The sequence below is a fragment of the Lepus europaeus genome, chromosome 3 (assembly GCF_033115175.1).
Source record: "Lepus europaeus isolate LE1 chromosome 3, mLepTim1.pri, whole genome shotgun sequence".
NCBI classification, from domain to species: domain Eukaryota; kingdom Metazoa; phylum Chordata; class Mammalia; order Lagomorpha; family Leporidae; genus Lepus; species Lepus europaeus.
The window spans coordinates 42,025,278-42,042,382 of record NC_084829.1 but is presented as its reverse complement, the minus strand read 5'-3'; the positions used below and the strand labels follow the sequence as shown (position 1 = coordinate 42,042,382).

The following is a 17,105-nucleotide window of genomic DNA, read 5'->3' as shown; positions in this document are numbered from 1 at the left end:
CGCTGGCGCTCTGTTTTTACGTACTTCCGGTGCCCCTCCCGAGACCCCAGCCTGCGATAGGGGCTTTTAGTTCTTGTGGGCTCTGGGAGAGCGCTGCGTTTCGGCTGTGTGGTCGTGCCGCCTTCCTGTCTGGACGCTATGGGAGTGACCTGGTAGGATCACAAAGGGTTTTATGGGGTGGGACTTGGGACATGAAGGTCCCTTGGAACCTGGAGTGGCCCCGAGAGGAGGGTCGGGGACTGAAGTCCGCCGTTCTCCGGGAGCTGAGCAAAATGCCCTGGCCGTGAGTCTCCGGCCTTGATGCGCCCCCATTGCTCCTGGAAGGAAGCAAGGAAAAGGTTTTATCGCAGGAACCTTATTCATGGGTGTGTGCCCCCTTCTCTTTTTCTTGGTAGGTCTTTCTGCCCTTGAAATCCTAGTGCTGAAAGTGGGACTTCGGGGTCGGAAATAGGGCTTTTCAGACTAGAACCCACCCGCAGATAGGGTTAGAGCTGAAGGAGATAGGCAACGAGGCGGAGTGTGTGTGTTCGCCTCCCCCTACCTGTAGCCACCCAATAGTCAGCCTGTATCTGGTTCTCATTCGAGTCCACAGGATCAAAACGGAAACTACTGGGAATTAGGAGATCAGGTTTCCAGACACTTTGCTTCCTCACGACCTGTATCCTACTACGTTTATGCGGTTGATCTAGTTTCAGTGCACTTTAAAAAAAAAAAAAGATTTATTTATTTGAAAGGCAGATTACAGAAAGGCAGAGGCAGAGAGAGATCTTCCATCTGCTGGTTCTCTCCCCAGATGGCCGCAACAGCTGGAGCTGGGCCCATCAGGAGCCTGGAGCTTCTTCCAGGTCTCCCATGGGGGTGCAGGGGCCCAAGCACTTGGGCCATCTTCCAGCTTTCCCAGGCCATAGCAGAGAGGTGGATCAGAAGTGGAGCAGCCGCGTCTCAAACCGGCACCCATATGGGATGCCAGCTCTACAAGCAGCTGCTTTACCCTCCACGCCACAGCACTGGCCCCCAATGGACTTTTAAATCTCTGAACATGTTCTTAAACCCAGGTGGAAGAGGATGGGGTGTGGGGGAAGGGTATGAACCCAGTGCTCTTGGAGACCTTAGTTCCAAGGTGCTGGGTCTCTGCACCTTTTTTCTTTTCTTTTCTTTCTTTCTTTCTTTTTTTTTTTTTTTTTTTAAGTCTTGGTTGTGAGCATCTCATCAGAGAGGCCTGGAGGCCAGGATATCTGAAGCCAGGAGTTACAGGCTTCTCTTTTTTTCTCTTTTTTGAAAGATTTGAGAGGTAGAGTTACAGACAGTGAGAGGGAGAGACAGAGAGAAAGGTCTTCCATCTGCTCGTTCACTCCCCAGATGGTCCCAATGGCTGGAGCTGCGCCAATCCAAAGTGCTTGGGCCATCTTCTATTGCTTTCCCAGGCCATAGCAGAGAGCTGGATTGGAAGAGGAGGAGCCAAGACTCGAACTGGCACCCATATGGGATGCCGGCGCCACAAACGGAGGATTAACCTACTGCGCCACAGCACTGGCCCCCTAGGCTTCTCTTTTAAAAGTAGTTGGGGGTGGAGGGAACACAATTTCTCCCAGTAGCCAGGGGTTTTGCAGATTTCTGGGGCTTGCACTCTTGTTTCCCCTACCACAATCCTCCCAAACCCTGCAGAGTGAGGGTGCAGGTGTGGAATGGAGGTGGAAAAGTTGCAGCACAGGGGTTGGGGCTGTGGTGTAGCAGATTAAGTTACTGCCTGCAGTGCCGGCATCCCATGTGGGCGCTGGTTCAGTCCTGGCTGCTCCACTTCCAATCCAGCTCTCTATTATGGCCTGGGAAAGCAGCAGAAGATGGCCCCTGCACCCATATGGAAGACCCGGAAGAAGCTCCTGGTTCCTGGCTTTGGATCGGTGCAGCTCCAGCCATTGCGGCCATCTGGGGAGGGAACCAGCGATTGGAAGACCCTTCCCTCCCTCCCTCTCTCGCTCTCCCTCTTTCTCTGCCTTTCAAATAAATAAATAAATAAATCTAAAAAAAAAAAAAAAAGTTGCAGCACAGAGGCTTAGATCCTGGAAGCATCTGTGTTTGCAATAGAGAAAGCAGCCTAGGGAAAGGGTTCCCTGGGAGTTGCATTGTGGCACAGTGGGTTAAGCCGTCTCCTTCAGCACCAGCATCCCTTATGGGTGCCAGTTCAAGTCTTGGCTGCTTCAGTTCTGATCCAGCTCCCTGGGAAAGCAGTAGAAGATGGCCTAGGTGCTTGAGCCCCTGCACCCACGTGGGAGACCTGATGAAGTTTCTGGCTTTGTTGCCGGCCATTCCTGGGGGCACCCTTATCAACTTTTTCAGAATCCTAGGACCTCTCTCCCTTATAGCTTCAGGGATTCTCTGAAAGTACTTCAGAAAGTTCACAGAAAGTATGTATTATGAAAAACTATGCATGGGTTTCAAATATTTTGGCACCAAAATCTTTTAATTCCATCTTTCCAAAGACTTCTTGAAGTCCCCCTGTAGTTGAGAATCCGGCCGTGCAGTATCAGCGTTGTCAGTGCTTTTCTGATCAAGTGGTGCCAGTTCTGAGCTGCAGTGGGGCCCTTCCATATAGACTCATTTAGTTGATGGATCCAAACGACTGTCTCCATGACTTTTACTAAACCTAATAGCACCTACTTATTTTTTTTAAATCTTACCTCTTTTTCTTAGAAATGTTTTAGCACACAAGTACATCCCTAGAGGGGCAGTCTAGTGTAGTGATTAGGAGCATGGACATGGAGCTGAGGTGCCTGCCTTGGAATCTTGGCTATACCCCCATTAACTGTGTGCCTTGTGTGAGTTATCTGCCGTCTAGACTTTCGAGTCCTCACTGTAACAAGCTGATAGAAGCACTTCTCATAGGGTTACGGTGAGGATGTGAGAGCCAGTTCATCGAAAGACCTTAGGACACTGCCTGGCGTGGAGTTCGTGCTTCGTAGTTGTTACCTGTCTAAAGGGAGAGCCAGCTTTTCTCACCTACAGAGGAAATCCTGGGACTCACATTGTTTTGTTCTGTTGTTTTATTAAATTCTTATAAATGCCATTGTCTCTGGCTCCCCCAAATTATAACCTTGAGGCCTGCTTTCTCTTTGTCCTTTTTGTCAGCTAGAACTTTCTGCAGTGCTGAGAGTGTTCTGGGTCAGCACTGTAGCACACCAACCTCCGTCCACGTGTAGCTACGGTTTAAGATCAAAGAGCTGTTACAAACCTATGAACCCCAGAGTGAGACTTTCTCCTTATACAGTCAAAACTGAAAGAATTGCAAAAAAAGTGCTTTTCTCATTATATAACTCAGTGTTGCTGAATGCCCAGGCTGTGCCACCTAGAATCTTCACTTGAATGTTGGCACACGTGCCACAATTGGGAAATGCTAGTGTGAAAGATGTTTATTGCCCCGATGTGAAAGTCCTGAGACCTGGACTCTAGCTGTTAGAGGAGCCATCGGGGCTGTCGGCTTCTATTTCCGTATCTTTACAACGTGAGGGAGGGGTAGGGTCGGTGATCTCTAAAGTAGCTTCTGGCTTGGCTGAGCCACAATTCTGTGGATAGAATGGCTAAGTGAGTGTGTGGGTGTGTCTGGGTACTGACAGTGTGGTTCTCTCCTTCCCAGTGTGTCCCAGATGCCTGTGGCCGAGGGCAAGAGTGTCCAGCAGACCGTGGAGCTCCTCACCCGAAAATTGGAGATGCTTGGGGCAGAGAAGCAAGGAACATTTTGTGTGGATTGTGAGACTTATCATACAGCTGCCTCTACCCTTGGAAGCCAAGGTCAGTGAGATGGGTATGTAGGACGGCTGGAACGTGCCTTGGAATTCACGAGCATTAATGAGCAGTCCTCCTGCTTTTGTGTATTCCTGAACACATGGCAAGATGTCTTTGTAAATTTATTCATTCATGTCTTTTATTTCTTAGACTGGGGATATTTTGGTTTTTCTGCCTTTAGAACTTTTTTTAAGCTTTGAGGTGTAAGTGATAGACAAACAATTGTATATATTTAATTGTATATATTCAATGCATAATCTTAATGAGTTTGGACATGCATTTGAAGAGTCTAAAATACATATTTTGTTTTAAGATTTATTTTATGTGAAGGCAGAGTTACAGAGACAGAGAGATCTTCCATTCACTGATTCACTCTGTAAATGGCCACAACGGCTGGTGCTAGGCCAATCAAAAGCCAGGAGCTTCTTCTGGGTCTCCCATGTGTGTGTGGGGACCCAAGCACTTGGGCCATCTTCCATTGCTTTCCCAGGTGCATTAGTAGGGAACTGGATTGAAGTGGAATAACTGGTACTCAAACCAGTACCCAAATGGGATGCTGGTGCTGCAGGCAATAGCTTTATCTACTATCTACTGTGACATAGCACCAGCCCCAAAAAAGCATATGATGAAAAAATATGCATGGATTTCAAAATTTTTTGCACCAAAATGGACTTAAAAATGCTTATTTATTTGAAAGAATGACAGAAAGAGATCATTCATCTACTGGTATACTCTCCAAATGACCACAGTAGCCAGGTTTGGGAGCTGCATTCTGGATTCCCACGTGGGTGGCAGGGGCCCAAGTATTTGGGCCATCTTCTGCCTTCCCAAGCACATTGGCAGGAAATTGAAACAGAAGTAGAGTAGCTGGGACTCAAAACTAGCAATACAGTATGGATGTCAGTGTTGTAGGAGGTGGATTACCCACTGCACCACAACACTGGCCTCTAGGCTTATTTTCTGATTCTATTTTCTACAATCTTTGTGAAATACCCTCAGATACTAAAGAACATATGTACGTTTTGTTTGAGCTTTTTTTTCTGTGTGAGCTGTTAGTCATCTAAGCATCCCTCTGTGAGCCACCGAAGTGAGGGGAACCACTCCCCACATACACACTTCTGCAGGACTGGTAAAGTAGTACCCGCTTGCCAGCTGGCCTTGTTCCATGCATTGATCCCAGCCTGGGTCTGCCAGCGAAAGTCTGGGTGATGAGTAGGTCTCCGTCCGTTGCAGGTCAGGCCGGGAAGCTGATGTATGTCATGCACAACTCGGAGTACCCGTTGAGCTGCTTCGCCCTCTTTGAGAATGGCCCTTGCCTTATTGCTGACACCAACTTTGATGTGCTCATGGTGAAGCTCAAGGGCTTTTTCCAGAGTGCCAAGGCCAGCAAGATTGAGACTCGGGGCACCCGTTACCAGTACTGTGACTTCCTGGTGAAGGTGGGCACTGTGACAATGGGTCCCAGTGCCCGGGGCATCTCTGTGGAGGTAAGATCTCGGTGACGTGGGAGCAGGTGGTGCTGAGGGGCTGCGCAGCAAAGGGCTCTGAAGCCTTTCCAGGCCAGCCCAGTTCAAACAGATGTTTTTGCCTGCCTGACCCCTGATTCCAAGCTCCTGGCTTTCTCTCCACGAATCTTTTACCCTTTCTTTCATCAGTTATGGAATCGGTAGCCCAGCATGGGAAATGGAAAGCTGGGTGCACAGCAGGTAGAAAGCATAGGATGCCTGACTTGCTGGAGAAGGGAAGGGAGAGCTGAGGGAGACACGTGGGTGATGAGGTGCAGGAGCCATGGCAGGACCTGCAGCAGACCAGGACAACGTTTGGAGCCACTTTTGGAAGGTGACTCCTTCATCACATTGAATGTCAGCCTCCTTATTGTTACTTTGAAATGGGTCTCAAAAGTTGTGGAGTGAAAATGCACCTTCCTTTTGATATGCTGCTGCTCTGTCTTGTGGTGCAGAGGGGTACCTGTATGAGAAGACTTCATCCTTGAGCCTAAATATACATACTGAAAATGGCAGAGAGGGAGTAAGGTGGCAGCTGGCCCTGGGACCCGTGGACGTCCATGGCCTACCACATACCCAGCATTATTTGAGATTAAAAAACAAGTAAGCTTACAGTGCTTGCATTTCGGAAATCTATGATTTATTAAGAGAACAAGGCTAGAAAACTGTTTTGAAGTTAGTCCAAGAAATGCCATAAGTGGAGCACAGCTTTGCTCAGGGAATTCAGGCCAGCGGTAACTGCTGACTCGGTTGTGATGCTTCTGGGAGGAGCTGCACTGAGGTAGGGGCTAAAAACCTAGAGACGTGGGATGGGTCAGTCTAGGAAGCATCCCAGGTGGAGAAAAGGGCATTAGCGGTGATTTTTGCTCAGAAACCTCTGCAGCAAAGATTCCCTAACTCTTTTCAGCTTGGGATACACCTTGAGTTGCTGAGACCCAACGGGGACCGTTTGTCCTCCACTTCCACCCTTGTGGGACAAACACACTCAACAGTTTCTCCTTGTGACCCCAGTGAAGAACTAGGAGAGAGGAACAAGAAAACCTGAGATATGTATTCTTGGCCACTGCCGCCTTGCTTGGGAAATTCTTTTAGGCGCAGAGCCCTGGCTATATCTGCCTTGGAAGTAAAGATTGGTCTGGAAGAGGCTCATGAGGATATATGTCTACTCTGCCCTCTGCTTACTCCTTCAGCCCTACTCCTGCCTTCCTCCTACCTACACACATTTTTCTTCCCTTCTCTCTTTGTTGTATGTCTCAGAATTTTCCTGAGCTCTCCTTGAATCCCCACCAAGCATCACAGCAGAGTCTGCAGAGCCCGGAGACAAAAGGGACCCAGATTTGCCCATGGGGCTAACAGGGAGGGCTGCGGGTTGACAACCTCCAGGATGGCGTTTAATGGGAACAGTGCTGGGTGTGTTGAATATTTCCTGTGGACAACAGTGTGCTGGCAGGTGTGTGTTTTTGACTCAGGGTTGGGGGACATAGAGGCAGAGGGCAGGAGGGCAAGAGAGCAGACCTTGTCCTTGCCTTCCCTTACCCTCATTCTCTGTTCTTTTGGTCCCCAGGTGGAGTACGGCCCCTGCGTGGTAGCTAGTGACTGCTGGAGCCTGCTGCTTGAGTTCCTACAGAGTTTCCTGGGCAGCCATACACCAGGGATTCCTGCAGTGTTTGGAAACAGACACGACGCAGTCTATGGCCCAGCAGACACCATGGTCCAGTACATGGAACTCTTCAACAAGATCCGCAAGCAGCAGCAGGTGCCGGTGGCTGGGATTCGTTAGTGGCTGGCAGCTGCTGGCCGAGCTTTGTCACCAGAGGTACTCTACAGGAGGAGGTGCTGCCCTCAGGTCTCTGGACCCCAGAAATCTAGGGCAGCCATGGAGGCCTCTCTTCCTTTCCAGTTCCCAGCTGTGGCCTTTGTGGGGACTCTGGACTCCCCACCCTTGACCCTCACACAGCCCCCCAACAGCCATTTTGCCCCAGGCCTCACTGGATTTGGCCTGTCCTCAGGAATGTTATTTATGAAGACTGGAGAAGTTTGGACCTCTCCTGCTTTAGGAGAAGAGGTAGGACAGGGGAAGTGTTGATGGGGAAATCAGGTGGACCCACAGCAGACATGCTGCGTTTCGTGTTTGGGCCATGCAGGAATAAAAATCTCTTCCTTAACTCAAAGGATGTGGCTGGGGCTGTGTCCTGGAGATGGAGGCAGACGCACAGCTTGTTTGATGCCTGTCATTTTCTGACCTGTTTGCCGGAAACTGTGAATTGACTTTCCTAGGGTGTTAGCTGAGTCTTTTGAGCTCTCCTGTTGACGTCTTTCCCTTCTGTCGTGATTATGTTAAGCCACAGGCTGAACTCTGTTGTATGGAGAACCAAAAGGACTGTGGCTCTTACTAGGTCAAAGTTTCTTTCTCTCTCCTCTGCTAGTACACAGGTAATCAGATGGCCCAGAGCAGATTTAACTGTACCAGGTCATCAGGAACTTGTTTTCCTTCTAACTTGTTGTTCAGCTATCCCTAGGATGTTATCCTTACTCACAAGATCAAAGCAGACTCCTCGGTTCTGTGTCCACATTCCCCTGGGAAAGAGGGAAGAGAGCGGCTTCTTTTTTAGAGCATGTGACCTGGAGCGATTCAAGTGCTGGTGCCACACTTAGCTGGAAGGCTACGCTGCGACGTGGAACCTTGCATCTGGGTCGTCATGAGCCCAGTTAAAACTAAAAGATGAAGGAGAATATGGATAGGGGGACCCAGTTAGTGGGTTTTTGCTGTGTGGAGCTCCCTAGATACATCCAGGAATGCCCTTTGACAGTGCTTTTTATGGAACGAAGGCCTTTGGTCTGAGGTGACTCGGAGTGAGGGCTGATCCAGAGGCGCTGTGAGCTTAGCTGGACAAGTCACACTAGGAAGTCAGCTCTGCATCCCTCACCAAATTCGGCCTTCCTGGTTCTCATGCACCTGCAGCTCAGGGTTAGGACAGTTGACCCTGATGCAGGTGATGCAGTGTATTTCTTAAATAGTTCCACAGATACGGCACCCCTAGCAAAGTTGACTAAACTGAACTTGTAACTGTTGGGAAGGGCCCAGATGTCACCTAGCTTTTGTGTACATGTCTGAAGGGGACTTTCAAGACTAGTTATGGGTATAATAGTGTATAATTTTTGGAAGTTCAGGTTGAATCAAAGTTGAAGTTGAGGACTATTTATATGAATTTAAGGAAAAAGTCATTACAATTATGTAATAAATGATATTTTTTTAATATTTTTTTTCTTAAGATTTATTTATTTATTTGAAAGGCAGAGTTACAGAGAGACAGAGGCAGGAGAGTCTTCCATCCACTGGTTAATTTCCCAGATGGCCGCAACAGCGCCTATCTGAACCCAAGATCCAGGAGCTTCTTCAGGGTGTTCCACATGGGTGCAGGGGCCCAAGGACTTGGGCCATCTTCCACTGCTATCCCAGGCCACAGCAGAGAGCTGCATCAGAAGTGGAGCAACGGGATTCGAACCAGTGTCCATATGGGATGCCAGCACTCAGGTAGCAGCTTTACCCACTATGCCACAGCACCGGCACCTATCTTTTTTAAACTTTTTTTTTTTTTTTTTTTTTACAGGCAGAGTGGACAGTGAGAGAGAGAGACAGAGAGAAAGGTCTTCCTTTTCCGTTGGTTCACCCTCCAATGCCCGCCATGGCTGGCACGCTGCGGCTGGCGCACCGCAGTGATCCAAAGGCAGGAGCCAGGTGCTTATCCTGGTCTCCCATGGGGTACAGGGCCCAAGCACTTGGGCCATCCTCCACTGCACTCCTGGGCCACAGCAGAGAGCTGGCCTGGAAGAGGGGCAACCAGGACAGAATCCAGCGCCCCGACCAGGACTAGAACCCAGTGTGCCGGCGCCGCGAGGCGGAGGATTAGCCTATTGAGCCGCGGCGCCGGCCTTAAACTTTATTTATTTGAAAGGCAGAGCAAGGTGGGGAAGCGAGAGAGAGAAGCCTCTGTCTGCTGGTACACTCCTCAAATGGCTGACTGAGGTTGGTCCAGGCTAAAGCCAGGAGCCTAGAACTCCATCCAGATCTCTCATGTAGGTGGCAGGGATCTAAGCACTTGGACCATCTTCTGCTGCTTTCCCAGGCAAATTAACAGGGAGTTGGACTGGAAGCAGAGCTGCCAGGACTGTAACTGGCATTCTGATAATGGGATGCTGGTGTGACAAGCAACAGCTTAGCCCACTGTGCCACAATGCTGGCCCCTAAATAAAATAGATTTTTGTTTTTTAAAAAATATTTATTTTATTTGAAAGGCAGTGTTACAGAGAGAGAGGGAGAGACAGAGAGCAGGAGATCTTCTGTCCGCTGGTTTACTCTCCAGATAGCCACAACAGCCAAGAATGGGCCAGGCCAAAGCCAGGAGCCAGGAGCTTCTTTCAGGTCTCCCATGTGGGTGGCAGGGGCCCAAGCACTTGGACATCTTCTGCTTTCCCAGGCCATTAGCAGGGAGCTGGATTGAAAGTGGAACAGGCAGGAATTGAACAGCTGTCTATATGGGATGCCAGCATTGCAGTCAGCAGCTTAACCCACTACACCACAGTGCTGGTCCACATATCTTAAAATCAGCTAGTGAGTGGAGATGCATATCTTTTGATTAAAATCTTATCTTCTATCTTCTACATCAGACTGTGTTTCTCAGGAGCAGGGTAAGGTTTTTCTGTTTGTTCTTTGTTTTTAATCCTTTTCAAGAGATTTATTAAGTTATGGTTCAGGTGATACATGCAAGTGACTGAGTCTGTGCAACTGGAAAGCAAATGCTGGCATCTTATCTTCTATCTTCTACATCAGACTGTGTTTCTCAGGAGCAGGGTAAGGTTTTTCTGTTTGTTCTTTGTTTTTAATCCTTTTCAAGAGATTTATTAAGTTATGGTTCAGGTGATACATGCAAGTGACTGAGTCTGTGCAACTGGAAAGCAAATGCTGGCAGCCATTCTAGTCCAATTTGTATTTAGTCTGTTTCTTGCATCATTGATTGCTCCTGTCCTGGCTGGTTCCTGGTGTGCTCTGATTCTCTCTACCCTGTTCCCATCCTGCCTCCCCCAGGATTCCCTCAGATAATTGAGTACCAGGTAATCACATTTCCCCCACCAACTATCGATGTCACTGCCACGCTGAAGGAAATGCCTAGAGACTGACCATTCCTTCCAGTCACCAGATCTGCCCTGACCCAGCTTGCCCTGAAGCTTCAGGATAAGGTGATTGGTGGAATTTTTCTAGCACTGGAGAGTAAGGGAAGAGGCTAGAAATCCTCACCTGGGCACATGTTCCAAGCATCAAAAATCTCCCTCTTTAAAACACTAGTATATGGCAGGCCAGGTGACTGGACATTCGAAGGACGCTGACAGTGTAGAGCCCGGCAGTACTGATGGAGGCCCTTGCTGTCTATCTCCTGTCCACACCTGTAACTGTCAACTTTGCCTTGCACTTGCCACAGCCTCCCTCTCCAACTCTGTTGCTCACTGGGCATCTGAGGTGACCAGCCCCAAACACTACTGCCTGTGGGATGGCTGCAGCTGCTTGTGTCAGACAGCTGGGGGTTTGATGTCTTTGGCCTGTGAGCACTCAGTTATGGAAGTGGGCTTTTCCCCAAGGTGAGTCTCCACCGTTGCTCATGGAGGGAGTGTGAGTTGTGTTCATGCTGGGATGTAAGAAGACTAGGATTGTAAAGCAGCAGACCTTAACCTCACTAACAATCAGCTCCAGAAGAGAGCCTCAGGAGCCTGAAAAGCCTGGAGAGTGGACGTGGAATTTTGTGTGTATGTGCAGTTTTTTGGGGGAATGGGATTTATAGGTTTCATTACAATATCTCAAATATCTGCAATCCAAAAAAGAGTCCCTAAAGAGAGAACAGGTCCTGAAAAGGAAACAGCAGAAAGACAGAGTTAAGCAGATTTGAAATCAGTCCAGTTGGCTTCTGAGCAAGATTTTCTCTTGCCTTTTATTTAAAAAAAAATTTTTTTTTTTTAATTGTGGCTTAGTGGGTTAAGCCATTGGCTACAGTGCTGGCATCCCATTTGGATGATGATTCATGTCCCAGCTGTTTTACTTCCAATCCAGCTCTCTGCTAGTGCACCTGGGAAAGCAACAGAAGATGGCTCAAGTGTTTGGGCCCCTGGCACACATGTGAAAGAAGATTCTGGCTCCTGGCTTTAGCTCATATAGCCCCAGCTGTAGCAGCCATTTGTGGAGTGAACCAGCAGATGGAAGCTCTCTGTCTTCCTTTCTCTTTCTCTAATTCTGCCTTTCAAATAAATTTTAAAAACTTAAAGATAATTTTTTAAAGTTTTATTTGAAAGGCAGCATGACAGTGAGAGGAGACACAGAGACAGAGAAATCTTCTATTCATTGGTTCACTCCACAAATGCCCACAAGAGCTGGGGCTGGGCTAGGCTGCAGCCAGGAGCCCAGAAGAGTCCCTCAAGTGGGTGGCAGGGACCTAAGCACCTCAGCCATCAGCCACTGCCTGTGTTAGCAGGAAGCTGGATTGGAAGTACAGAGGGACTCAGACTGACACTCCAGCAAGGGATGCAGGTGTCCACAGCAGCGGCCTATCTGCTGTATCTCAACACCCATCACTCCTCTTCCTGCTAGACCCTGTATGTGGGCTTTAGGCAGGAGATGCCTGTCTGCGTTTTATAATCAGTCCCTCAGGCCTGTCAGATGGTTTCTGGGAAGATGCCCTCTGCTTGCTCCTTCCTTTTAGAAATGGGTAGCAGTAAATATGTATAACTCTCATAGTTTGCTTTGAGGCCTCAGTTACTCTTCCATTCTGACACATTCCATGGGATCTGAAAATTATTCTGTTGCAATAGAATTTGATAGAAGTATATATTTTTATTTTTCAGACTAGGTGATTGATGGCAAAGAAATAGTTCTGTGCTTCTTTGAATTAGCAAATTAAAAAAATTCTTGGAACTACTACAGCAGATTCCTAACTCTTTTTTTAAACAAAATTTATTTGAGAGGTAAAGTTACACACAGAGGTCTTCCATCCACTGGTTCACTCTCCAAATGGCCACAACAGCCAGAGCTAGGCCAGTTGGAAGCCAGAGGCCCGGAGCTTCTCCGAGTCTGCCACGTGGGTGCAGGACTCCAAGCACCTAGGCCATCTTCCACTGCTTTCTCAGGCCATTAGCAGGGAGCTGGATTGAAAAGTGGAGCAGCCAGGACTCAAACCAGTGCCCATGAGGGATGCTGGAGCCACAGGCGGAGGCTTAACCTACTATGCCACAGCACCGGCCCCTCTAATTCTTTTGCATTCCTTATTCCATTGCCCAACACATCCGTGCCCATCAGATAGCATAGAACAATTTAAGGGTAATATATGTTCTGAATTCTCTGTGGAAGCTTTAAAAAAGGAGAATTTAGGTACCACATTTATATAACCTACGTTGTTCAGAAGCCAGAATTCACTATTGGAAATCATTTGTCATGTAGGAAAGGGGAGACTGGTTATGTGGAGGTGGTAGTTGTACTGAGGCAGCCTGCAAAAGGAACGGAAACACTGCTTTAGGAGAACAGGTGGCTGCATGACAGCCATAGCATTGGCCCAAACTTGCCAGGTAACTGCAATCAAGTTGGCTCCTCTGGGTCTCATCAGTGTAGTGGGAATAATGATGCTGCCTTCTGTATATCCTAGGGTTAAGGAGAATAGATACAAAGAGTGCTTTGTAAACAAGGAGATGCCCTCTCTGCTCTTGTGTCTTTTTAATGGTACTGGAGATAGTAGTGTTTGGTTAGAACATTTAAGATGGCAGGTTCTGGGGCCGGCGCTGTGGCATAGCGGGTAAAGCTGCCACCTGCAGTGCCAGCATCTCATATGGGCACCGGTTCGAGACCCAGCTGCTCCACTTCTGATACAGTTTTCTGCTATGGCCTGGGAAAGCAGTAGAATATGGCCCAAGCCCTTGGGCCCCTGCAAATGTGTGGGAGATGCGGAAGAAGCTCCTGGCTTTGGATTGGTGCAGCTCCAGCCATTGCAGCCAGTTGGGGAGTGAACCAGCGGATGGAAGACCTCTCTTGCTTCCTCTCCTTCTCTCTCTGTGTAACTCTGACTTCTGATTTTCAAGCAAAATAAATTAAAAAAAAAAAAAAAAAGATGGCAGGTTCTACAGTCATTGCTGCTAGGTAGCAAGTTATAATTCTTCTACAACACAAACCGTGCTTTTGTAATAGAGAATGAGCAGAATGGATAGAGGGTCCACAGAAAATATTGTTTAGGAGTATTTGTTGTAACCAAACCAATGAACATTTTGTATGTATCATCTCTGGAATATAGAAATATGTAAGCTTATTTTTATTTATATGAAAGAGAAAACATTTTCCACCTGCTGGTTCACACCCTGATTACCCACAACAGCAGGGCTAGGCCAAGCCAAAGCTAGAAGCCAGGGATTCCATCCAGGTCTCCTACTGGGTAATGAGGACCCAAGTACTTGACCCATCATATGCTGCCTCCCAGGATGCACATCAGCAGGAAGATGGAAGCAGAAGCAAGTCTCAATTCCAGGTCACCTCATATGGAATGTGAGCATCACAAGGGGTGCCTTAAGTCACTGTGCCCCAACACCCCCACCAAACTGAATTTTTTTTTTTTTAGATTTATTTATTTATTTGAAAGTCAGAGTTACACAGAGAGAAGAGAGGCAGAGAGAGAGAGAGAGAGGTCTTTCTTCCATCTGATGGTTCACTCCCCAATTGGCCGCAGTGGCCAGAGCTGCACCAATCTGAAGCCAAGAGCCAGGAGCTTCTTCCAGGTCTTCCACTCGGGTGCAGGGGCCCAAGACTTGGGCTATCTTCTACTGCTTTCCCAGGCCATAGCAGAGAGCTGGATCGGAAGTGGAGCAGCCAGGTCTTGAACCGGCACCCATATGGGATGCTGGTGCTTCAGCCCAGGGCGTTAACCCGTTGCGCCACAGTGCCGGCCCCAAACTTAATTTTTAAAGATTTTTATTTTATTTGAAAGGCAGAGTGAGAGAGAGGGATAGACAGAAGTCTCCCATCTACTGCTCACTCCCCAAATGGCCACAGCGGCCCAAGCTGGAGCCAGGAGCTTCTTCTGAGTCTCCGAAGTGGGTGCAGGGGCCCAAGCACTAGGGCCATCTTCTGCTGCTTTCCCAGGTACATTATTGGGAGCTGGATCAGATGTAGAGCAGCTGGGACTCGAATAGGTGTCCACATGGGATGTCAGCACTGCAGGTGATGACTTAACCTACTATGCCACAACACCAGGCCTCCTGGAACTATTTTATAATGCTGTATATTGTGTTGCATTCTTAAGCAGTTGTGTTTTTAAAGATAAAGCTCAGGGGTCAGCGACGCTGGCATCCCATATGGGCGCCAGTTTGAGACCTGGCTGCTCCACTTCCAGTCCACCTCCCCTGCTAATGCGCCTGGGAAAGCAGAAGAAGATAGTTCAAGCCCTTGGGTCCCTATACCCACGTGGGAGACTCAAGAGGAAGCTCCAGGCTCCTGATTTCAGCCTGCTGCAGCCCAGGCTGTTGTGGCCGTTTGGGAAGTGAACCAGCAGGTGGAAGATCTCTCTGCAACTCTGCCTTTGAAGTAAATAAATAAACCTTTAAAAAAAAATAAAGTCCAATTCCCGATCCTATTTTCCAGTCCTCACTGATGAACCACCTAATTATTAACTCTGAAGCTACAATGCACCCTTTTTGGTAGTTGTTCTTTCTATTCCCATTTAACTCATGATTCTCAAACTTGTTCTCACGACCTCATGATGTTTTTAAGATGCATTGAAAGGGCCAGGTGTTGTGCAGCTCGGCAAGCTGCCATTTGCTATGCTAGCATCTCATAGCAGAGTGCCTGTTTGAGTACAGCTGCTCTGCTTCCAATCCACCTTCCTGCTAATGCACCTGGGAAGGCAGCTGATAATGACCCAAGAACTTAGGTTTCAGCCACCAAGAGACCCAGATAGAGTTCCAAATTCCTGGCTTCAGTCTGGCCCAGCGCCTGGCTGTTGTGACCATTTGGGGAGTAAATCAACAAATAGAAGATCTCTCTCTCTCTTCCTCTCTCTCTCTCATTAACACTCTGCCTTTCAAAGAAATAAATACATCTTTAAAAATAAAAAGTGGGGCCGGCGCTGTGGTGCAGCGGGTTAATGCCCTGACCTAAAGTGCTGGCATCCCATGTGGGCGCCAGTTCTAGTCCCTGCTGCCCCTCTTCTGATCCAGCTCTCTGCTATGGCCTGGGAAAGCAGTAGAAGATGGCCCAAGTCTTTGGGTACCCATGTGGGAGACCTGGAAGAAGCTCCTGGCTCCTGGTTTCAGGATCGGCGCAGCTCCGGCCGTTGTGGTCATCTGGGGAGTGAACCAGTGGAATAACAATAAACTCGGCCGGCGCCGCGGCTCACTAGGCTAATCCTCCGCCTTGCGGCGCCGGCACACCGGGTTCTAGTCCCGGTCGGGGCACCGATCCTGTCCCGGTTGCCCCTCTTCCAGGCCAGCTCTCTGCTGTGGCCAGGGAGTGCAGTGGAGGATGGCCCAAGTGCTTGGGCCCTGCACCCCATGGGAGACCAGGATAAGTACCTGGCTCCTGCCATCGGATCAGCGCGCCATTGGAGGGTGAACCAACGGCAAAAGGAAGACCTTTCTCTCTGTCTCTCTCTCACTGTCCACTCTGCCTGTCAAAAAAAAAAAAAAAAAAAAAAAAAAACCTCATCACATGTTAACAGACATAAAATACTTTTATTGAAAAATAACTTTCTAGACGAACTTTAGTGATGAGTGGTATTTATATTTTGCAAATATCCTGAATGTTTGGTATATAGAAGATGGTTGGATTCTGATACCTGCTTTTGCATTCAATCTCTTGTAATATGTTGTTTTGGCTGAAGAATATGAACAAAGTCTGACCTCACATCGATGTGTATTATTTGGAAGAGGGGAGGAGTGTATTGATAATCTTTTGGATAGCCTTTGATACTGCATTAAAACTCCACTGGAGATTGGTTGCAGTATGTGGAATATCAAACTATATCAAAATAAATGTCTTAATATTTTATACTTTGAATGGATCTTTTATTGATGCATGATTTTGTAGCATCATGCAAAGGTTATTTGAACAGTACTGCTTATCTCCTGAATGTTGACACATTTCATTATGTATATTTTAAAAATCCTGTTTGTTGGCCAGCGCCGTGGCTCACTAGGCTAATCCTCCGCCTTGCGGCGCCGGCACACCGGGTTCTAGTCCCGGTCGGAGCACCGATCCTGTCCCGGTTGCCCCTCTTCCAGGCCAGCTCTATGCTGTGGCCAGGGAGTGCAGTGGAGGATGGCCCAAGTGCTTGGGCCCTGCAGCCCATGGGAGACCAGGAGAAGCACCTGGCTCCTGCCATCGGATCAGCGCGGTGCGCCGGGCGCAGCGCACCTACCACGGCGGCCATTGGAGGGTGAACCAACGGCAAAAGGAAGACCTTTCTCTCTGTCTCTCTCTCACTATCCACTCTGCCTGTCAAAAAAAAAAAAAAAAAAAAAGTTTAAAAAAAATAAAAAAGAAAAATCCTGTTTGTTAATATGACTGCCAGTTTTTTGTTTGTTTGTTTGTTTGTTTGTTTTTTAAAGATTTTATGAAAGTTACAGAGAGAGGCAGAGACAGAGAGGTCTTCCATCTGCTGGTTTACTCCCAAATGGCCACAACAGCCAGAGTTGAGCTGATCTGAAGCCAGGAGTTAAAGCCGCTGCCTGCAGTTCCAGCATCCCGTATGGGCACGTTTGAGTTCCAACTGTTCCACTTCCGATCCGGATCTCTGCTATGGC

At 48.2% G+C, this 17,105-nt stretch overlaps 1 protein-coding gene across 2 annotated transcripts; it reads left to right on the top strand.

Annotated features, from left to right (window-relative positions):
* Positions 1-14: 14 nt before the first annotated feature.
* MED20 (mediator complex subunit 20) lies at positions 15-13,437 on the top strand. Of its 2 annotated transcripts, XR_009865495.1 has the most exons (5): positions 15-152; positions 3,632-3,786; positions 5,014-5,267; positions 6,543-6,735; positions 6,850-6,937. XR_009865495.1 is itself a non-coding variant. In XM_062186104.1 (4 exons), the coding sequence occupies exons 1-4, from the start codon at positions 139-141 to the stop codon at positions 7,063-7,065; spliced, it is 639 nt and encodes a 212-aa protein (XP_062042088.1). In that variant the 5' UTR covers positions 15-138; the 3' UTR covers positions 7,066-13,437. The 2 variants fall into 2 exon arrangements, 1 of the variants encoding a protein (XP_062042088.1); XM_062186104.1 differs by lacking the exon at positions 6,543-6,735 and having other exon boundaries at positions 6,850-13,437.
* Positions 13,438-17,105: the final 3,668 nt, after the last annotated feature.